Consider the following 21,461-nt stretch of genomic DNA (forward strand, 5'->3'; position numbering starts at 1 on the left):
TTGAAATCAATAGAGTAATACAAGCCTCCCAGGTCGTGTAGGGATTAGCCTTCACATTATTTTATTTATTGTAAATAATCAAAGCGACTAGCAAGCACCCTGATATGCGTGAGGATAGGCGCTTTCGTTATTTTATTTTATCAACAATTAATGCAGCCAGTAAGCACTCCCGTTTATGTGGTGGTTGGCACTTACGTTATTATATTTATTGTATCAATAATTTAAGGCGTTAAGTAAGCGCCCCGTGTTGTGTGGGGGTTGGCGCTTGCGTTGTTAATTAATAAATCTTATTATTCATTCAAACTCATGAGACTGCTTATTGGCCCGGTGGGTTATTGGGTTATATAGCTTGGGATTAGCTTATCAAGTTATTGTGCATTAAAATTGTGTCGGATTTGCGTATTGCACTATATGGCCAATTTGAATTTTCCGCAAGTTTGCCAGTCACATTTGGGGAGAACCACTGGCTTCCATCCTCCTTCTATTCAGCTTTTGCATTTTCCTCACTAGGATCTGTAGCTATATATAGGTCCTTGTGACAAAAATGCAAAATCAAATCCGCTTTATCCAACACTGGCCACACTACACTTGATCCTCACTCTGTAGCCAAAGGGGACATCAGAACACTCAGAACGTGTGAGAGAGAACTCATTTTATACCACCACTCCTGATTGGCTGTTCCCGTGCCCCTGACCCACACTTTACTGATATCATCAAAATCGTTTACCTATAACTAAATTATCAGGAATGATGTTAGTGCAGGGTTGCGACCATAGGCTTTAGTTTGTTGCCTGATGGAAAAAAGGTATAGGTCTGTTCAGTCTGTTCACTCACTTTGAATTTAGCGGAACAAGGGAACCCCCTTTTCAATATGAACGTTTACAATGAAATAAGCAAAAAAAGTCTATGTGAATAGCTCCAAGAGTTGCCAACTTTATCACCAAACCCATGGCGATGGAATTCTACTGACAATAGTGACAATACGAACACTGGGTCTATCGTCTATCTCTATCCATGGTATTCTCCGAATAGAAATGTGCCGTCCCTATCAAAAACTTCAATGCTGAATCAATGCTGAATCAACATTGATTCTAGCGTTGAATCAACGCTGAACCAACGTTGAATCAACGTTGATTCAACGTTGATTCCATGAATGACGGAACACTGAAATCAGTCGTAATTTACATTGTTGATTCAACACTGATTCAACGTTGAATCAGCGTTGATAAATAAACACAGCTAATGACAGTGTAAGAAAAAAAAAAAAAAAATCAACTGTCTGCTACTACAGTATAGTCTTGACCTTTTTTTCACTTTATGTAAAATGGAGAAAAACCATTATTCTCGACGAAAGACGCGAAATAAATGTAGAATGTAAATTATTCGTGAAAGAAAAGTTTCGGAAAAAAGAAAACCATACAGATTTAATGGAAATAATAAAAAAAAGCTAAACTTACTGATAATATTAGTGAAAACTCAACTGTACTGTTTGAAAAGCAAGAAATTTAGAGCGATATTCAGCAAGAAATTTTTGAAGAATTAAACACAACTAATGACAGTGCGTAAGAAAAAAAAAACAAACAAACAAGTGTCAATATTGATGAAGTTCGTGATTTGTATGTACAACTTCGGAAATGGAAAAGAGAGTGTTTTATTGCAAATAGCCACATGGATAAAATTTAAAAAATATTACAATATCAGATTCCCAGCTTACCTGTTTCCCATAAAACTTTACTGAAATCAACTTCTCTGTTTAAAAATATTTTTTTATGTAACATAACCTTACTATTTAATTGTGTAAAAGTCAGTTCAGGACTAGATTATATTTGTCCAGGTTGCCTGAGCTAAGGCTGCCTGTGCAGGAGCCTGAGCAGGTCCTGTGCACATCGTTGGATAAAATTCCATTAATGCCTGAGCAGGTCCTGCGCAGGCAGCTCAGGCACCTGTCCAGGACCTGTTCAGTGCCTGAACTCAATTTCTGTTCGGTACTCGTAACCAAACCACGCGGACTCACCATTCAGTCACAAGTTGGCGCTGGTGTCTTTGTGCACGAATAGACCAACAGACAATAGACACAGCGAAAGGAAATTATGCAGAACCAGGGATTAATATATTAATAATCAATTGTTAAAAAAATATATATGTATTTATTTATAAGGTACGAACTTACAAAACTATTCTTGTAAAAAAATAATTGCAATCCATACAGATTAAACCGTTTCCTATAATTCATTCAAATAATTTTTCATATGAAAAGATACCACTTCAGCAGTGATTTTTTTTACAATAGTTTCACTATCAAAAGACTTAAAGTTGATCCTGCAGTAAGCCCAACACCAATAAAGGCACCTAACATGGCAGCTGCAATCTCCCTTTCGTTTTCATCAACAACCCTACAAAGTTCGAAAAATTGGTACTTTAGAAAAAATGCAGAAATATATTTATGAAATAAGATGCTCATCACTTACGTGGGTGCTAAAATGAATGAAACATTACAAAAATATCCATTAGTGAGAGCAAATACAAATGTAAGCACAATGTATATCACATCGTTGTGAATATAAACAGGTAAGTGATGTCGTGGTTGAGCATTGCAAAACAGAAATGCAGGTATAAACAATAATCTTAGTAAACTCAAAAATACCAATAAACCAGGCTTTTTCTTAGGCTAAAAATTATGGTTTAAAAGTTATTAGTTAATGCCACTTTAACAAAAATAAGAAAATTTTTTACCCAAATAATCATTCCAGATATGATTCTACCAACATAATCGCCACAACTAAAAATCAAATACGTTACAACAGGCACAAAATAAACATCTAAAAAGTAAATTTTTCTATAATAACAATGCTTTTTACGGTGCTTATAAAATGCTTCAAAAAATTTATGAACTGTCAACAAACCATTCCACAAAATACCATGACCTTTTCCTTGACTTTCTATTAATACTGTTACAGCAGGATATACTGATATTGTAAAAAAAAACACTAAAAAAACATTTAATCCATAGGGCCATGTTTTTCTAAGAATAGACGAATAAGATATGGATTCCCCAGAAAAATTATTTTCATTGTTGATTGAAAACTCTGACTGCACGGTAACTTCAGTACCAATAATCACATGATGTTTAAAAAATACCTAACAAAGAAATTGTGAGTAATATTTAGAATTAAGTCATTAAACTGTTTAATTTACTGTACCTCTCTTTCTAAAATTATGTAAGAAATAAGAGATAGCAATAGCACTACATCGCCTATTGTGAAGTATAATAATCCTGAGCTGATTGGATTAGCACCGATCCACAATGAAAGTATTTCAGTCAGTGCAGTGAAAATTCCACCCAACGCTTGACCACTCGACATTGCAGTGATGTATTTGGATGAAAATTTTCCAGCTACTCCCATTAAGCTACCTCCAAAAATGGCGTTTGCAGCTAAAAATTTTTCAATCTGAGATACTTATTGCTCACATCCAATAAATATATTCTAATAAATACTAACCATTTACAATTGCCACACTTGTCAATGTAATAATGAGAAAAGTATTTTGATCTGAAATAAATTAATAGCTTTTAAATATTGTACAGGATTGTAAGACCATACTTGAAGAATCTTACATTTATCTGTATTGACTTTGGCAAACGAAGTTGTAACAATAAATACAGCTAATATTATTCCTTGAGAACCAATCATTCTGGTACTCAATGATAACCTGGAATATAAATTTTGATAATTATTAGTTTTAGAAAATATCCATGCCAAAGCTGTTATAACAAAACTAAAATGTGTATCTAAGCTTTAGAAGTCTGACTTACTTTTTACTAATAAATGCATTTATTATCAAAAATAACGAATTTGGGATTGCGCTCGAAACACTAAGATAAGCTGTAAAGCTAGCTTGCAGATCTGTTCTTTTACTTAAAAGATCCATACGACTCAAGTTGGAGATATGTGGTTCGCTTTCATTGATTTCTCTAAATTTATACTTCCAGTACTTGAAAAAATAAGTTTTTTCATTGTCAGCATGAGAAATTAATGAATAACTTGAGACCACAAGAGCATTTATACTTACATCATCAGCAGTGATGAAAAAATTCCAGGGAATTAAAGTATTTATTCCAAGTAAATAAAAAACTAAGAAGGCTATATTATACCTAAAACATCAATACATTAAATGCCATTACAAAAAAACGATTTTTGTTTATTTTAAGTACAAAGATGAATCATGCAAATGCTAAATTGAGTTGAGTAAGAGACTTTTGTTGTGCAGCAAATAAGGATAGCTACTGGATATCGGACAAATAAAGTGAAACTTACTACCCAAAGTTGACTATTGTTACTATTATAGTACAGCTAAGTTATGTATGGGAATAAAATATCATTTTAAATAACTTTAACACAAATTAGTATCATTGTAAGCTAGAAATTTTTCCAAAAACTTATGTAACAATGTAGAGGAAGTCTTGGTTAGTTAATTATAAGTAATTGGTACATTTTACCTGTCAACAGGAATTTGATGTTTAATAAAAGGTTCATTGTCTTCATAATCAACAATTGGATTATCCTCATCTGTATTATTTTCTGATTGACAGCTCTCATTGTCTACCTCTCTTATGAAGGATTTACTACTTTCAGAACTCTTCATATTGCTTGAAAAAAAAAAATTAACATGCTAATACTGATTTTGCGTGTATATTAACGTACAGCAAATAGCAAAAAATTTACAGATTAAAGGATAAAACATGGATAAAGGTTTCTCTTAATGGATAACGAATGATATACTACTTAGTGTACATTATGACGAGCTAACATCAGTTCCAATGAGTCATCCGAATACTGAGTAATAGAAAACACATTGAACATATAGAACTTTTTATTTTGCAAATATCAAAATAATAAACATTACTCTAGTTATATTAGTAATCAAACAACTATTATGGAAAAAGTAATCAGTAGTAGTGGGTTGACAATGGAAAAAGCTTAGTATCATACAAAATATACATTAAAAACTTGGCAGTCTCACCTGTTTCATAAGGAAGTACTTTATAAACAACTCATCATTGCATTTTCTATCATTTCATGGCACTTAGAAAAAATTTTATAAGGTACAATGACTATTTGATGTAATGACTACATTAGAAATTTTCATCATGATTAATTAAATTGCTACAAATGTGTGTATATTTTCTTATCAAATGACCATCTTAGGTCAACTATTCAGAGCATTTAATAACATTTTAATGATGTATACTATGACTCGGTCGTTGTTTTTTTCTGTTTTATCTAATCAGCTTAATCAGCTTGTCGTATGCTAGCGTTGCTAGCTGTTTGTGATATGCAAACATATATATATGTACAACAATTAATGTACATATTACATATACATGCTAACAGTGCGGCACAACTGTCAACTTTGATGAACTAAGTACTTTACTGCTAGAGTGCCACGGTTATGGGTGTAATCCGCAATCGCCGCCAGCAGTTACATATATAAGACGTGACAACGTTGCGTGGTTGGGGGCGCTACTGTCGATTTACTGGTGATATGATCCGCAATCCCGCCAGCAGTAAAGCAGACAACATCGGTCTACTTGCTCTTTTTCGTGACATTTTTGCTGTGATCCCGCGCAATCCCGCTAGCAGTAAAGCTGTTATTTCCATTTTTCTTTTTGGCACTTGAAACTATTTTTTCCGCCCTCGGGTGGTTTTGGGAGGCTGGTACTTCCTCGGGCGAAAAATCAGTTTTCCGGAACTCGTTCGAAAAGTCTCCTTTACGAACCTCGTTACGTTCCTCGCCTTCGGCTCGGGCCGCAAACCTCTCGGTTCGCAAACAGAGACTTTTCAAACTCGTAGGAAAACTACTATTTCCGCCCTCGCGTGGTTTTGGGAGGCTGGTACTTCCTCGGGCGAAAAATCGGTTTTCCGGAACTCGTTCGAAAAGTCTCCTTTACGAACCTCGTTACGTTCCTCGCCTTCGGCTCGGGCCGCAAACCTCTCGGTTCGCAAACAGAGACTTTTCAAACTCGTAGGAAAACTACCATTTTGGTCTGCGTATGTGTTTACGTCTAGCACAATATGCTTTGTTTACAATCAGAAAATGTCACGATAAAGAGCAAGTTATAGACCGACGTCGTCTGCTTTACTGTTGGCGGGATTGCGGATTACACCCATGATCCAATAAACAGGAACGACGGAATAATAACCCAATAATACATGTGTAAGACGTGACAACGTTGCGTGGTTGAGGGCGCTACTGTCGATTTACTGGTGATGTGATCCGCAATCCCGCTAGCAGTAAAGCAGACGACGTCAGTCTTTAGGGGAACACGTGAGGCATGAGCAGGAGCAGGTGCGAGGAGAAATAAGTAGACTGAATTGGTTGCAACCTTTATATTAAACTTATCAACGTCTTAAACTATATTTATTACATGGGATTTCTTTGATTAAAAAGGATTAAGGGGGCTTGGGCGTTTGGTGTCGTATCTATTGAGGGGCCCCTGTGGGGTACTTGTCATACAAATGATTCTTTGTAATATTTTTTTTATAATCATTTTGATTATACACATGTGTGAACAAAATAGCAATAATACGCGGAAAAGTCATTGAGAAAATCGATATTAAAAAATTTATTAGTTTTCCCGAGGTACCTTGTGTAAAGATGACGGCCCTGTCACGATAAAGCTGACAACACTGTACTCTCTTGCTCTCATCTGCTATTATATACCTATACTTGTGTAAGACTTCTATTTTCATGCTTGTATGTTTATGAATGTACAGCGCATGCGCACTTAAAGTACCTGAACAAAACAATTCTGATGTTCGATGTTTTCCTCGCTATTTTCTCAAAATTTAACGTGTTGATCCTATTCTTTTTTTTAAATAATAGATTCTTTATACTTTTAAGTTCATGTACCAATTTAATGTGTGGGCCCACAGCTTTTTATTGCGGTACGGTAGTCTATTGAATTTCGGGTTCCGTAAGGTTGCGTGTTAAAATGACGAATTTTCACAAGCGGTTTTCTCGAAAATAAATGTGTTGACCTACCTATTTTGTTTTCCTAAAAAAATCTAGCAAACTTTATCTATATAATCTCTGAATTTCAGACCTAGCCAGCATTTAATTCAAAATCGCCCAAGCCTCCTTAAGTTAGAAGTGCGTTTTGCTTAAAGTGTGCAAGTGCTTGGCACTCATGCTGGGCTCGGCGGAGAGGCCTTGCGCGCTGGCCAACTTGGCTCCTCGAGCTCCCAAGCACAAGAGAACGGCCGCTGCTCTCCTCTCCAACGCCATAGCTGAAGCGGTCCGTTGTCCTGAGGTTGGAGAGAGATGGGAACAGCTTGCGGCGCGTGCGTACCAGTGTCACCAGTGATTGAGCCTGCTTTAGAAGGGCTCTCGAGTTAAGAGCTTCTGCTTGCGTCTGGAAGATGACGCTGGGTGTTTCGGCTGGGCCGCCACAAGTCTACTTGGTCTTTTTCGTGACATTTTTGCTGTGATGGTCCCGCGCAATCACGCCAGCAGTAAAGCTGTTAATTCTATTTTTTCTGTGATCCCGCGCAATTCCGCCAGCAGTAAAGCTGTTTTTTCCATTTTTGTTTTTGGCACTTGAAACTATTTTTTTTGGTCTGCGTGTTTGTTTACGTCTAGCACAATATGCTTTGTTTACATTCAGAAAATGTCACGAAAAAGAGCAAGTAGACTGACGTCGTCTGCTTTACTGCTGGCGGGATTGCGGATCACATCACCAGTAAATCGACAGTAGCGCCCCCAACCACGCAACGTTGTCACGTCGTACATATGTAACTGCTGGCGGCGATATTGGAATAGCGCGCAATATATAAGCTATAGCTCTGATTATCGTTCTATAGATCGAGATATCTATGGCTAGGGATGAGTAATTGAGTGGTCTTTAACAATTGTTCTTATAGAGACATTAGATCTTTTATCTCTATGTTGTAACGAATATAAGTCTACACTATAGTATCGTTAATTTGTTAGTGACAATACAATTACTACACCGTTCTTTGTCCGAGTTATGTTGAGAAACTTTGCAGTCTTTGCACGACTTAATTCACCAATCATATGTATAATTTCGGTCGAAAGAACAGATCAAAATATAAGTATACCAAAAGTGTTTTTTTAATGCAGTGTGGATTGAAAAAAAAAATTGGAAACAAGTATGAGTTGTGTCTGGGAATGGAAATATATTTGGATTCGACCGAATAGCTAGTTCCCTTACTATAAAAAAAAAAATGAGCCCCGTGGACGTAAAAGTTGTACTCCTGGGCAATGAAGCTGCTGGCAAGTCCAGCCTGATGCGAAGATACGTAAACGATAGGTTTAATGATACCGGAGTATGCCAGAATGTAAGTTAATACCTATACTATGCACATTAGTGATCTTATACCGAGTGATCAGCCAATGCTTGCTTCAGATAAATCTGCTTCCTGTATTTAGTGATCTTTACAACGGATTATAAGACTAAGCTCATGTCGATGTTAATAAGTTGATAATTTAATTGTTTCAAAGTCATCTGGTTATCTAAAACAAGCGTTGGCTGATCACTCAGTATCAGATCACTAATGCGCATCTTCTTTGATTGCTTTCAATTGTTTTCCCATTATTTATTTTTTTCTGGACTCCAAAGTGTCGTGTGCGCATAATAATTGCCCTCACATTCTTTGTTTACTTATGTAATTTGATGCAACCTGTAATGTATGACTAACAGTGCATTTTACTTAGATGATGCATGAATTCTGTATAATTTTAACTAATTTTTTTATAGACGATAGGTTCTGCATTTGCTTCCAAAGTTATTAAAATAAACAAAAAGGAAGAGCTTGTGCTTGGAATTTGGGACACTGCTGGCAGTGAAAGGTATATACGGTTCCTACTTTGAGTACATTTATTTGTATTGATGTAATTCAAACTGAGTGTTTACTCACAGATGTTCTTTTAAGGTACTTCTCCATGACTAGGACATACTATAGAGGTGCAGCAGCTGCAATTATCTGCTATGACGTTACAGAGGCAGAATTTTTTAACAAAGCAAAATTCTGGATTCGTGAGTTAAGAAGTGTTGAGGAAAATTGTAAAATATATTTATGTGGGACTAAAAAGGATTTGTTAAGTGATACCTGTCAAGCAAATCCAAGCCTAGAAACAGTCAGAGATTATGCAGAGAGTATGCGGATTAAATTATTTTTCACCTCAAGTAAAACTGGAGAAAATGTTGGTAAGAAAATTTGAATTGAAATGATCATTGAACTCAATCTCCATTTTCTTCATAATAATGATGATTATTGATTTATCACTCTCATAAAAATAGTCTTGCAGAAAAAAAGCAATCTTATATATTTCCTATTTATTTAAAGAAATGTACAGCTAGTTTTGATATGGCTCTTTTTATGTGCAGAAGACATCTTCAGTGAATTGATTAACGATTACTTGCAAAATCCTGTACACCAAAGAAAAGTGGAGAATTTCATTGTTCTGGGGACTGAGAGCAAGAACTCAACTTCTCGATGGTGTTGTTCTGTTTTGTAAGGAGCACTTTCTGTTAAGCTTTTTTTACTATTGACTGAACAATCATTAAAATTTTTCGTTAACCACACAGTAGTTGAAGTAAGATTAAATCTTTATGTAGAGTTATTAAAAAATTCATAACAATTTTTTTTGAAATTTCTTGGTTCAAATAAAAAATACTTCCAAATTCGTATTATTAATGAATGCAATTATTGCTGTAACTTTTCTACTTGTTAAATGACAAAAATTGTTATTGTTAATTATTTAGTTTTTTAATAAAAAAAACATGTTTTTAATACTCAATGAGACTCAAGAATACATTCACTGTTAAATTTTCTCACAAAAGTTAATTTCGTAAAAAGAGATAATTATGTAATAAATTTAAGGCTTGTATCTTAGTTTTTAAAAAATTTTCGATTTTCTCTTAGGTAATGTGCAAATTTAATGACTCCATATTTTTGATAATTGAAAATACAAAACACAGCGTATTAACGTTATTATAGTTCTATTTTTAATGAAATTGTTATATGTATGCTGAAACCATTGTGTCTTTATAAACAAAGGGCATGTTTCACATAATGCTACCCTAGTTTCTTTCAATATCAGCAATCATCATTTAAAAAAATATACTTTTCTTATTACAACGTAATAATGTATCACATCAAGCAGTTTTTGCTTGCAAACGCTTTGGTGCTTCAATTTTTTGCTTTGTTTCTACGATGAACAAGCAAAAGCTCTGTCTTACAGAAAGAAATGATGTAAAAGGACTTTATTTTATTCTTCATTTTGAGTATGACCATTAAATTTTATGTAGCAAAATTGTCGAACTTGCTCGTAAACTCCAAAGTACATAAATCCTCCTATTGTAAAACCAACGACTCTCGGAACAAAACCAGCAAATAATCTGTAAAACAATGTTTTCTCATAAATAGTTGTATTAGATACTTATTTCCGAAAACACTGTGTAAAAATAGTGCTAAATTATCACAAAAAAAATTGAGAAACTGCAAAATCCTTCTGTGTTGAAATAAATCACGTGGTGATGAAATTTTATATAAGGAATCGCAATTGGATTGTTTGTTACTTTAGCATGTGTATATTAAAAATTTGTTGCCCGTAATTCCTAGATTCAGTACTTTTACGTATATTTGTACTAATTTATCTTAAGTTAATGCCAAAAGTTGATCAATGTTGTTCAGTTCAAATTGGTGTTGATAATAAATTTTCTACTTTTTTATGTACTACCGTTATAATTATTCACCAAAAAACTAAAAGACACAATTTTTCATAACAATTAGTGTTTAATTTCTATCAATAGATCTTTTACGACTTTCTTAACTGTAGAGTTGAAAAAATAATTTTTTTTACTTACCCACGAAGACCAAAGTCTCTGTATACTTCTTTCAACATAATTGATATCCTAACTTCTTTTTTATCTGCTGATGTAGATGACAGCATGATTCTGGTTTTGGCTACATCCAACGGTGTAGTTAAAGCTGCTGATATCGCTACTGTGAGACGACAAATGAAAGTTTTATTAATCACGTAAAGTGAACGCTGTAGGGAAAAATGTTAATTTTTATGGTATAAACCTGAAGCTGCAGCACAGGTAGCTCCTTCAACAGGTGTGCAATCTCTGCGTTTTTTGCGAGTCCAGCAAAGTTTAAAATATTCCCACAGTGGCATTTGTAGCAGTCCAAAGGGTAAATCTCTCAAAACTGTACTGCCATAGCCACGGAATAAGGTTCTTAATTTTAATTTTTCTTTGTCATACAGCAGGGCTTGTTTTCTTTGTTTAACTACTTCAACGGGTACTCTGATTAAGCATGCAACCTACAGATTAATTTTTCTTATTGTGTACTAATCTTGTTTAAGTTTTACGCTTGAATAGAGTGAAAAATTTTTCTAATGCATTAGCATTCAATAATAACTGTAATCTACAAAGCAAGATGGCAGTCAAAATCAAATAAAAATTTATTAAGAGTAATAGCCATACCGTTTCTGCACACGATGCCGCACCCATGTGGATTATCGAACGATATTGATCAGGTACATGGGGCTGGAGCAAATACTTAACTCCATCATATGTCACGAAAAATAAGGAAGCTATAAAATAAAATAATCTTGTATGTACCGAGATACAGTTTTATCAATATCGTAAAATAGGATAAGTTGTAATACTATACCGGCTGGTGCAGAGCCTATCATCACAGGTCCAATTCCTTGGTATATGTGCTTGAAGCCTCCAGACTGGACAAAGCCATGCTGGCTTTGCAGCCTAGTCTTGAGCGTGTCCAGAGGGAAAAAGAGTAGATCACAGACGACTCCAGCCGAGGCTCCAGACTATAAATTAAAATCAAAGTACCCAATGATCCTCTATAAATGGTAGTTCAAGTCACTTGCAGTGTAAAGTTGATATAATTAAGGACTGCTAACAATTAAAGCCGCGAGGAAGACGTTTTTGGCGTCGGTTGATCTTTTCGCCTCCATGTGAAGCATCATGCATAACTGTTGCTTTTCACCAGCAAAGTATTGACAAATCGGTAGCCTCGACTCCCTGGGCACGTGCAGAGACGCGGAAGTCAAAATAAGATTGAGAAAATCGTTGACTCATTCTTTTATAGTTTTTTGTTAAAGTTTCCGCTAACTATGAAGCTGCGAAGGCATAATATATAGGCAAATATATTGCTCAAGTGATGCTGAACACTGAATGTCGTGATGTGTGATGTGATGTCATTTTCTTGTTGTATTATGTCACATGTGTTTGTTTCTTGATGCGCTGCTACTGCTAACGTGCTAACGTTAACTGGTTACTGTTCTACATTTCTACTATTATAACTATATATATACTGTACTTATACTATCGTGCGTGCTCGTGCTGCCGTGCCGTGCTATCGTACAACTGTACTAATACTAAGTACAGTAACTACTAATATAAATAATAATTTACTAATGTTTATACTTATACGCAGTAGGTCAATACACACGCACACATTATATATATAGCTGTAGCAGACGACGGATGAGCATCAAGTATATATATATAAATATATATTTATACTTTTATATATATATATATATATATATATATATATATCAGCATTCGTATTAGTATAGCTCATTATATTTCATTTCCTTGCTCGAGGACATATGTAGTAGTACCACTCTCACCGCTAGGTGACGCCAACGTTCAGAGACAAGCGAGAAACCGTCCATCGGGGGCTCCTGCCCCCCTCGCTTACCGCCATCCATCGTTGCTTCATTCCTTTTTTGGCGTTAGCTGACGCAACAAGTAAGAGACAACCGCCATGGACCCCGAAGAAGCCAAGTCGAAACTCCGCGCCTGGAAGGAGAAGGCAGCTCGTCTCAAGGCCACATTGCGAGGCCAGAACATGGAGGTCACCGACAGCGACGAGGATCTCTCATATGAAGGTATATCACCCCTTGGCCCTTCTCTTCTTTTTGTTCCAGACACCTCCTACGGCCAGGCAATTTAGCACACACGGCTAGTTTCGGGCGCAGAGCAGAGTCTTAGTCTTAGAGCTAAGGTCAACAGCCATACTTTACGGCCGATTTTCGATTTTTAAGTCGACGACAAGAGCTAATTTAAACTCCACCTCTCCGTTTCTGCCCTTAGATGTGCGACACTTGGCAAACGATGACAAGGAGAACAGTTACGGCAAAAGAAAGACGGCTCACATAGGTTCATTCTTAATTTAAAGAGCTTGAACAAACACGTCTTGCAACAACACTTCAAGATGGAAGACATCAGAACGGCCATCAACCTCATCGAACAAGGGGACTATATGTGCAGGCTAGACATCAAGGACGCGTACTTCCTTGTTCCTATACACAAAAGATCCCGGCAACTGCTCCGTTTCAAATTTCGCGATGTGCTTTACCAGTTTAAAGTCCTCCCGTTCGGGCTCTCTTCAGCCCCAAGAATTTTCACAAAGCTCATGAAACCGGTCCTAACGGCCTTGAGATCAAAGGGCGTGAGGCTGGTGGCATACCTCGACGACCTATTGATCCTAGCTGAAGACGAAAGAACTTGTGCACATCACGCACAACTAACACAAAACCTGCTCCAAGGGTTGGGGTTCATAATTAACTGGGAAAAGAGCATACTGACCCCCAAGCAGTCAATAGAATTTCTAGGATTGATTCTTAACTCCAACAAACTAACTCTAGAGTTACCCAAGGAAAAACGAATCAAAATAAAAACCGACTTAATACGAGCCCTCAGCCGGGACAGCATTCGGGTTAGGGACCTAGTGGCTCTAATCGGGGTTTTGGTCGCAGCATGCCCGGCCGTCGCCTACAGCTGGCTCTATTACAAGGAACTGGAGCGGGTTAAACAATCAGCCTTGAGGTACGTGAACCACAGGTCTAAAAAGTGGGTCAACTGGTCCTCGGGGGCGATAAAAGACCTCAAATGGTGGCTGAGCCAGATCGACCACAACACCAACAAACTTAGATGCGCATCCTACGACATGGAAATCTTCTCAGATGCCTCCTCGTCAGGCTGGGGGGCCGTCTGTGGAACGCGAAAAGCCCAGGGGTTCTGGTCAGACGAGGAAAGCACGAAGCACATCAATTACTTAGAAATACTCGCAGCCTGCCTTGCACTTAAATACTTTGCGAGGAACTGCCGTGGTGCACAAATACTACTTCGCATAGACAACATTACAGCTCTCGCCTACATAAACAAAATGGGAGGAACCAGGCACCCAGAACTCCATGACCTAACTCGCCACATATGGGAATGGTGCATGGAAAGAGGCCTATGGATCTTCGCAGAGTACGTAGCCTCCAAGGATAACTTGGCAGACGAGGGATCAAGGCTCTCAAACATCGACACGGAATGGAAATTGGCAGACTACGCTTTCGAAGATATACTGGCACAATTTGGAACGCCCTCCATTGACCTCTTTGCATCAAGGGCAAACACCAAGTGCAGCAGGTATTGTGCTTGGGACAGAGATCCGGAGGCTGTCGCAGTCAACGCACTCACCATACCCTGGACCAAGGAGTTCTGGTACGCCTTTCCCCCATTCGCGCTGTTGTCGAGGATTTTAAAAAAAGTACGAGAGGAGGCAACCACCGGTATCTTGGTAATCCCTTTCTGGCCAGGACAACCCTGGTTCCCGACGTTTAACAAACTACTGATAAGTGAGGTTATGCATTGGGGACCCTCTCCTAACTTATTATCCGCACCCAATAGATGCCTGACCCACCCGCTGGCCCACAGCCTTACCCTGGCTGCAGGAGTCTTATCAGGCAAGCGTACCGAAGACAGGGACTAACAAAGGATACATTGGACATACTGGTGGCCTCACTGGCGGACAACTCAATCAGACAATACAACTCGGCCTTGAGGTACTGGTGGGACTTCTGCCAGGAACATAATCACGACCCACTGACAGCCAGCGAGGCAGTTGTAGTCTCATGCCTCACACGAAGACACAAGGAAGGTGCAGCCTACGGATCTGTCAATACGCTGCGCTCTGCCATCGCCTTGATCAACGGGATCGACACCTCGAAATCAGCGCTCATCAACAGGTTCTTCAAGGGGATCTTCAGGCTGCGTCCAACAGAATCAAAGTACGCCGCGACTTGGGATGTTGGGCTGGTGCTAGACTTGTTGGAAACATGGGGACCGAACAAGGAGTTGGACTTGAAGAAACTAACCCTAAAGTGCTGCATTTTACTGGCACTAGGAACAGCTTTTCGGATACAATCGCTCCAGCTCATCAAACTCGAAGGCATAAAGTTCACGAAGCACGGCATAGTCATCACAATCAAGGACCTAATCAAAACATCTAAGGCCGGCGGTAACCGCCCGCAAGCAACCATCCCAAACTTTCACAAGCCCACACTATGCGTGGCTAGAACAGTTACGGACTACGTATCCAGGACGCAGACCATCCGCGGGAAAGACCAACAGCTGTTAATCTCATGGAATCCCCCACATAACGCAGTGGGCACACAAACCATCAGTCGATGGATTCGAGAGATTTTATCTGAAACAGGCATACAAAAGGAGTTCACAGCACACTCTACCAGACACGCCTCCACATCCAAGGCAAAGGCCCAAGGCCTGGACATTAGCATCATCAAGAACGCAGCAGGCTGGTCCGAAGCCTCTAAAGTGTTCAACAAATTCTACAACAAGCCTATCGTCGATCAAGTCAACAACTTTGCACTAAACATACTGAATGCTCAAAAATAAACTAAAGTTAACAATTATCTTGGAATCTCTTTAAGCGCAATAGATTGTAATACTTTTGGAAAATCTTCTACCTTTTTAGAATAAACTTTTGATTGAAAACCAGACAAGCTCTAAACATCTACATATGTCCTCGAGCAAGGAAATGAAATATAATTGGTGATTAAACGAACTAGTGAAGTTCGATCACAATTATATGAATGAGTTGCTCGAGGACATAATTTCCCACCCAGATAAACACACAGGGGAAATACTTATTCTCATTTCCCAGTCCCCTCCCAATTTAAGTACACAGATCTAAACTAAATGAAGCAACGATGGATGGCGGTAAGCGAGGGGGGCAGGAGCCCCCGATGGACGGTTTCTCGCTTGTCTCTGAACGTTGGCGTCACCTAGCGGTGAGAGTGGTACTACTACATATGTCCTCGAGCAACTCATTCATATAATTGTGATCGAACTTCACTAGTTCGTTTAATCACCAATTGTCATTGCGTCAGCTGCGGGATATCGGAACTATCAGGAGTTCTCGATGATGACACGTTGGCGTAGCCGGCTACCTCGAGGATCTGCAGCTCCTCAGATATAGGGTGTGCCTGCAGCAGTAGCACCTAGTGCTCCTGCCTTGGAATTGTGTAACCTATGAAACATTCGAAATTATTGTTTTCCAAAGAATGATTAACTAAGTCTATTTTGGTCTTATTCTTCTCCCTCTTTACTTGTTTCGGTCAAAAGAAAATTTACATTATGGCACCAAATTTCCTAAAGAGCAGCCTTGAAAATGCTTCGTTCAACATTGTGTTTCAAGTAAGTTCTTGATTGTCTTTTTTTTACAGGTATAATCTTTTTGAGCAAATTTTATTAACAACCTACCACACTATTCGACTTTGTTGTTGTTGGATGGGTTTTACATTGATGTTTTAATTGCCAAAAAATAAAAAAATAAAATGATTCTTGATTGTTTGCATATACATACATATACTTCGATAAATGTCAAATAAAGTAATTTTATCATGTTACAGATAATGTGTAGATGTATAACATTTGTACTGAATGCCTTCGTGGTTCGACATGTTGGGGCAAAACTCATTGGAATAATGAATGTACGATTATTGTTGATGGAATCTGTTATATTAATGTTGACTAAGGAAACATTTACCAAAGCTTGTCTGACCAATACTTCTGAACACAACTGGGCTCAAGTTGTTAACTTGTTGTGGTTGACGTTGGTGTTTTTAATAATTATACCATGTTAGATGAATTCCAATTCAGGATTAAGTTGAATAATTAATTTTAATAATATGTTTTGCAGGATTCCTCTCTGTAGCATCATATCTTTTGTTTGTGGCTATGTTTGGCTCTTTTTTTTATCAGCTGATGAAACGTCTCAGCCGTACTACACTTTTGGTGTGTGGTCCATAGCAATTTCTTGTATGATAGAATTAATGTCACTGGCAGTACAACTTGTTGCTAGTGCATTTTTATTTGTTAGACTAAAGGTAACTGACTAGTCATTTGATAAAAAAAAAAAAAAAAAAGAATCCAAAATAAAGCATTATATTTTTCAAACATTCGTTATCTTGAAATTTCAGATTATCTTGGAAAGTATTATGATTGCACTTAGGACTGTTACGTTTGTATCTATTATTGTTTTTAATCCAGAGAATGCACTTCTTGCGTTTGGAGTAGCTCAATTAATTGCGGCTGTTTTTTATACTACAAGTCATTATGTTTACTTCTATCATTACATAAAAAGGTTGAAAAGGCATAAACTTAAAAGAAGGCTGTCGATGAGCGATGATGGAACGGAAGAATACGTTGAATCTGAATTTCCATTTCTATCAATAAAAGAGTTCTTGCCAGGTCAGCTTAAAAATCATGTATGTACATTAAAAGTTACATCACGCGTAGTGCCAACTTGGAATAGCACTTGTAACGTAAGATTTTCCATTTATCAGGATACCTATTTCAATAAAAATCTGTCCTCTTTAACATGGAGTTTCTTGATGCAAGGCGGTCTCAAGCAAATTTTGACAGAAGGTGAAAGATACATCATGACGTTTTCACCCTTACTAACACTAGCAGAACAGGTGAATTGATCCTCATTCCACCAAAAGTATCATCTTCAAACAGTTGATTATCATTTAACGTTTATATGACTTAGGGTATGTACGACGTTGTGAATAATTTGGGCTCGTTGGCAGCTAGATTCGTCTTCAGACCAATCGAAGAAAGCAGTTATTTTTATTTCACCCAAATGGTGGAGCGAAGTCAGCCGCTGTCTCGCCAAAACCCGGCAAAGATGTACGAGAGCACAAACGTCTTGAGATATCTTTTTACCGTGGTCACGTCCATAGGACTCATCGTTCTAGTCTTTGGCCAATCTTACTCCTCTCTACTTTTATGGCTCTATGGCGGTGATGCTTTATCATCGACGCTGCCGGTACTTTTACTAAGAGCCCACTGCTTGGCTGTGTTACTGCTGTCAGTTAATGGTATCACCGAGTGTTATACACATGCCACGGCTGACAGTGCAACCCTCAACAAGAATAACTTCATTATGATCTGCGAGTCGATAGTCTTTCTAGGAGCCTCTTATATTTTCGTAGTGTTATTCGGACCTGTTGGTTTTATATTGGGCAACTGTGTCAATATGGGACTTCGGATTATACACTCGATTTTGTTCATTAATAAAAGGTATTCGGTTACCAATGAACAACCGTTAGCCGGTCTGGTTCCCAAGCCATTCTTCAGTACCTGCTTAATCGTAGCTGCACTTGTTACCTCATGCTCTCAAGTAAGGAAGTCTTGTTGTTAAGGGTATTTTAAATAATGCAGTATTTAAAAATGTTACATAACTTTGTTGTTTTTTACAGGCTTATTATTTTCCCGACAAAAAGTTTTTGCACTTTTTCATTGGCGTCATCATGTTCATGATAGTAGTCATCTCGTGGGCTTACGAGAATTCTGATCTTCTCAAGCTTGGCTTAAATAAATGGCTTGAGAAACGTAATGGAGACGTAAAACGCGATTGACATTACCATTGTTATTATTATGATGGATATTCTTTCCCGTCGTATTGATTTGTTACCTGTAGATATATCTTAATGACAGTATAACACATGTTAATTGTATATTTTGTAAAATTACTAAATACAAACTATATTTTTTATATAAAATTCAACATTTTTTTTATTATTATTACAGTCATGTCATGTTTTTAATTAACTAAAAAATATTGTGCCTTGCGTAATAGATGAAACTTATTTGTACACTAGCTCAGTATAAGAACAATTTTTTTAGAGCAGCGTTTTCTAGTATTAATACTGTAAGGATGTTCATACAACAATTTTATTATAAGCACTAAAGTTCCATCGTGTAGCAGTGAAAATGTTGAGAAAAGAAAAATTTGTTGATGTACAATGTACTATTAGCAAACACCCTTCGCTTTTAAAATTTTCGAGATTGATTTTTACTATGATGAATAACATATTATCCATTCACATGAATAATTTCAACGATGCAACTGATTTTTATCACCCATACAACTGACACACGAGTCAGTGTTTTTTTGCATTTTTGTGTAAAGACTGTTATTTAAGAATTTATAAGTAATTATAATTGCAACTTAAGTAAACTGACTGACCAGCAAAATGGAAATAAATTTTCTTTAGAGCACAAGCGAATGGCGACGGAGAATAAATATGTTGAATACCTCGCCTAAGTTACTATCTAGAGTATAAATATAGTAAAAGACCGCGATCAAACATCGCACGTCTGCAGAAAGGATGTGTGGATTGCGTCAAAAAAAAAAGTTCCCCCACTACTACATTACTACAAAAAATCAGCTTTCAATTGATTTTCTAAGATACATTTTTTGTTTGTTCCCGCATTTACGAATTATTAATTTTATTAGTGGAGGCAAATTGGACACTGATCGCGTGTCTTAATCGTTTCATAACTTTTTCCAAAATTTATAAAATTTGTAATTAAAGTTGGTATTTCTTCAAATGCAATTTTTTTGCACTCGTGGAACTTGCATTTTTTCAAGTAAACATATATGTGTTTATATAAAGTTGTTTTAGCAACTTATTTATTTTATGGATACTGCAATATACTTTCTCTTAGCAGGAATCATAGTAGTTAAAAGTTTTTTTGCAGTATCAACCAGCAAATTGTCTTTATATATTTTACCAACACGTTCTAAATTACTAGCAACATTTTTAAAAATCGTCCTGTTGGATTGTGTTATCCGATCAAAGTCAGACCTATATTTCTCACGGGAAGCATTATACGTAAGTACCTGTTGCTGTTGTTATGCTAGTTGTGCACAAACAGTACGTTATTAGACTGTACTAGTTGTGTGTATATATATATATATATATATATATATATATATATATATATGTATACAACTAGTCAAGAAACATCAACTTTGACCTAGAAGTTATTTTTTTCGATATCGAGAAAATGGCTCATCTGATGCAATCTAATCACGAGGTAAGTCGACTTACATTTTGATGTCTAAGATTTTCTGGGAGAAGATACACGTGATGATTTAATGTTTTAAAAAATAGCTCAAAAATAGGCTTTTTCAATAATCTTCAAATGTCTCGAAAGGTATTGGTTTTGGTTGAGTACAAAAGTCATTTGTCTGATAACTTGACGCAAGGATAAGGCTTTAAGAAAATTATTTCATTATTTGTACAAGCTACATAAATAAAAAACGTAAAAAAATGTTAAATTGACAAAATCTTCGATTTCTCAAAAATTTCATTTTTCAATTAAACAAATGAGAAAATTACGAACGTAAAACCGCAAATGAAAGACGATGTTTTCATAATTTTTAATCTAGACGTAAGCGACTTAGTACAAGTAATTGCGTTTATTTTTACATGAATTTAAAAAAAAGCTTAGTGAAGCAGATAAATATAATCAGTAGGTTTTTTTTTTTTTTTTTTTTTGTTTTGTTTTTTTTTTTTTTGTTTGAAGGAGCCAGGATGGGAAAATCTTCAGTTCAGAGACACCCCGGCTGTTCCGGCAGTAGTGTCGGATTCACCCGGTATGCCTACCGACTAAAAACTAACCTCCCCGCATGAGACAGGTCCGTAGGACCACTCCCCTAGAAGACAAAAGGGCATAAGAGAAGAAAGAAGAAGGAAAAATAACGGAGAATTTCGGAGGCCCGCTCTCAAAGGGATGAGAGGAGGGGCACTTACGCATCTGGACGAAGCTCGATAATCAGTAGGACATGTTACTGTATGATCTTCTTGTCCACATATTATCTGTCTCACACCGTTTTAAATACAAAATAAATAGCAAATTCTTTTGCTTGCCGTGTAAGTATTTCTTTTTTTTTTTTTTTTCTTTTTATGTTAAAAAAAAAAATTCAATTATTCTGAGTGCTTCCACATGCCCGTTAATGAAATACAATTATATCAACGGTGTGGTATTTTTCTTTGTCCAAATTTTTTTCTCGTTAGGAGAAATGACAAGCAAAACAATTTTAGTACAGTATGTAATTTGGTAGCACAGTGGATAGATAAGTTTTTTTTTATCCAATCTTAAAAATAATTAAATTTGTATAAGAATACAGAGCAGCCATGTAGTAAACAAATGTAAGTCTTTAACGTTTAAAATAAAAGATTTCTTTCATCATTTGTTTTTGAAGGGTTGTTGCTTGAGGAAAATGAGGAGACTACGCACAGATTTATTT

At 36.7% G+C, this 21,461-nt stretch overlaps 5 protein-coding genes across 8 annotated transcripts; 3 read left to right on the top strand and 2 right to left on the bottom strand.

Annotated features, from left to right (window-relative positions):
- Nucleotides 1-2,220: 2,220 nt before the first annotated feature.
- Ent1 (Equilibrative nucleoside transporter 1) lies at nucleotides 2,221-5,395 on the bottom strand. Its single transcript, XM_014352373.2, has 11 exons — nucleotides 5,023-5,395; nucleotides 4,499-4,648; nucleotides 4,072-4,153; nucleotides 3,815-3,993; nucleotides 3,617-3,711; nucleotides 3,501-3,551; nucleotides 3,201-3,433; nucleotides 2,904-3,138; nucleotides 2,734-2,819; nucleotides 2,469-2,668; nucleotides 2,221-2,393 (listed from the first exon to the last, which is right to left on the bottom strand). Exons 2-11 carry the CDS (start codon nucleotides 4,642-4,644, stop codon nucleotides 2,282-2,284), a joined length of 1,419 nt encoding a protein of 472 aa, XP_014207859.2. The 5' UTR covers nucleotides 4,645-4,648; nucleotides 5,023-5,395; the 3' UTR covers nucleotides 2,221-2,281.
- Nucleotides 5,396-7,691: 2,296 nt separating this feature from the next.
- On the top strand, nucleotides 7,692-10,790 carry LOC106638964 (ras-related protein Rab-24). 4 transcript variants are annotated; one of them, XM_014352376.2, is made up of 4 exons: nucleotides 7,696-8,360; nucleotides 8,780-8,871; nucleotides 8,955-9,229; nucleotides 9,413-10,790. In XM_014352376.2, exons 1-4 carry the CDS (start codon nucleotides 8,247-8,249, stop codon nucleotides 9,538-9,540), a joined length of 609 nt encoding a protein of 202 aa, XP_014207862.2. In that variant the 5' UTR covers nucleotides 7,696-8,246; the 3' UTR covers nucleotides 9,541-10,790. The 4 variants fall into 4 exon arrangements, with proteins under 4 accessions (XP_089450387.1, XP_014207862.2, XP_014207863.2 ...); XM_014352377.2 differs by having other exon boundaries at nucleotides 7,697-8,360; nucleotides 9,369-9,448; XM_014352375.2 differs by having other exon boundaries at nucleotides 7,699-8,360; nucleotides 9,410-10,790.
- Nucleotides 9,913-12,479, bottom strand: LOC106638956 (mitochondrial S-adenosylmethionine carrier protein). The gene is made up of 6 exons (XM_014352360.3): nucleotides 11,956-12,479; nucleotides 11,706-11,862; nucleotides 11,516-11,625; nucleotides 11,112-11,352; nucleotides 10,892-11,030; nucleotides 9,913-10,423 (listed from the first exon to the last, which is right to left on the bottom strand). The coding sequence occupies exons 1-6, from the start codon at nucleotides 12,019-12,021 to the stop codon at nucleotides 10,294-10,296; spliced, it is 843 nt and encodes a 280-aa protein (XP_014207846.2). The 5' UTR covers nucleotides 12,022-12,479; the 3' UTR covers nucleotides 9,913-10,293.
- A 348-nt stretch (nucleotides 12,480-12,827) lies between these two features.
- On the top strand, nucleotides 12,828-15,751 carry LOC106644151 (uncharacterized). The gene is made up of 3 exons (XM_089594749.1): nucleotides 12,828-12,951; nucleotides 13,189-14,633; nucleotides 14,744-15,751. The coding sequence occupies exons 1-3, from the start codon at nucleotides 12,828-12,830 to the stop codon at nucleotides 15,749-15,751; spliced, it is 2,577 nt and encodes an 858-aa protein (XP_089450875.1).
- Nucleotides 15,752-16,250: 499 nt separating this feature from the next.
- On the top strand, nucleotides 16,251-18,924 carry LOC106638955 (man(5)GlcNAc(2)-PP-dolichol translocation protein RFT1). The gene is made up of 7 exons (XM_014352358.2): nucleotides 16,251-16,552; nucleotides 16,768-16,970; nucleotides 17,058-17,244; nucleotides 17,338-17,625; nucleotides 17,704-17,835; nucleotides 17,910-18,542; nucleotides 18,622-18,924. Exons 1-7 carry the CDS (start codon nucleotides 16,493-16,495, stop codon nucleotides 18,778-18,780), a joined length of 1,662 nt encoding a protein of 553 aa, XP_014207844.2. The 5' UTR covers nucleotides 16,251-16,492; the 3' UTR covers nucleotides 18,781-18,924.
- Nucleotides 18,925-21,461: the final 2,537 nt, after the last annotated feature.

Source organism: Copidosoma floridanum, unplaced genomic scaffold (assembly GCF_036245765.1).
Source record: "Copidosoma floridanum isolate Cflo_tuat_1 unplaced genomic scaffold, Cflo_Japanese_pri ptg000021l, whole genome shotgun sequence".
NCBI lineage: Eukaryota > Metazoa > Arthropoda > Insecta > Hymenoptera > Encyrtidae > Copidosoma > Copidosoma floridanum.

Coding starts and splice junctions, on each gene's coding strand:
- LOC106638955 (XM_014352358.2), top strand. CDS start 16,493: ATGGCACCAAATTTCCTAAAGAGCAGCCTTGAAAATGCTTCGTTCAAC. Junction 17,245..17,337: donor TTTTATTTGTTAGACTAAAG/GTAACTGACTAG, acceptor TTGAAATTTCAG/ATTATCTTGGAAAGTATTAT. Junction 18,543..18,621: donor TTGTTACCTCATGCTCTCAA/GTAAGGAAGTCT, acceptor TGTTTTTTACAG/GCTTATTATTTTCCCGACAA.
- LOC106638964 (XM_014352375.2), top strand. CDS start 8,247: ATGAGCCCCGTGGACGTAAAAGTTGTACTCCTGGGCAATGAAGCTGCT. Junction 8,361..8,779: donor ATACCGGAGTATGCCAGAAT/GTAAGTTAATAC, acceptor ATTTTTTTATAG/ACGATAGGTTCTGCATTTGC. Junction 9,230..9,409: donor TAAAACTGGAGAAAATGTTG/GTAAGAAAATTT, acceptor TTTTATGTGCAG/AAGACATCTTCAGTGAATTG.
- LOC106644151 (XM_089594749.1), top strand. CDS start 12,828: ATGGACCCCGAAGAAGCCAAGTCGAAACTCCGCGCCTGGAAGGAGAAG. Junction 12,952..13,188: donor CGAGGATCTCTCATATGAAG/GTATATCACCCC, acceptor GATGACAAGGAG/AACAGTTACGGCAAAAGAAA. Junction 14,634..14,743: donor AGGCAACCACCGGTATCTTG/GTAATCCCTTTC, acceptor CGCACCCAATAG/ATGCCTGACCCACCCGCTGG.
- LOC106638956 (XM_014352360.3), bottom strand. CDS start 12,021: ATGATGCTTCACATGGAGGCGAAAAGATCAACCGACGCCAAAAACGTC. Junction 11,031..11,111: donor TACCTGTGCTGCAGCTTCAG/GTTTATACCATA, acceptor GTCGTCTCACAG/TAGCGATATCAGCAGCTTTA. Junction 10,424..10,891: donor AGAGACTTTGGTCTTCGTGG/GTAAGTAAAAAA, acceptor ATTGTTTTACAG/ATTATTTGCTGGTTTTGTTC.
- Ent1 (XM_014352373.2), bottom strand. CDS start 4,644: ATGAAGAGTTCTGAAAGTAGTAAATCCTTCATAAGAGAGGTAGACAAT. Junction 3,994..4,071: donor TTTTCATCACTGCTGATGAT/GTAAGTATAAAT, acceptor TATTTTTTCAAG/TACTGGAAGTATAAATTTAG. Junction 3,552..3,616: donor CAAAGTCAATACAGATAAAT/GTAAGATTCTTC, acceptor AATTTATTTCAG/ATCAAAATACTTTTCTCATT.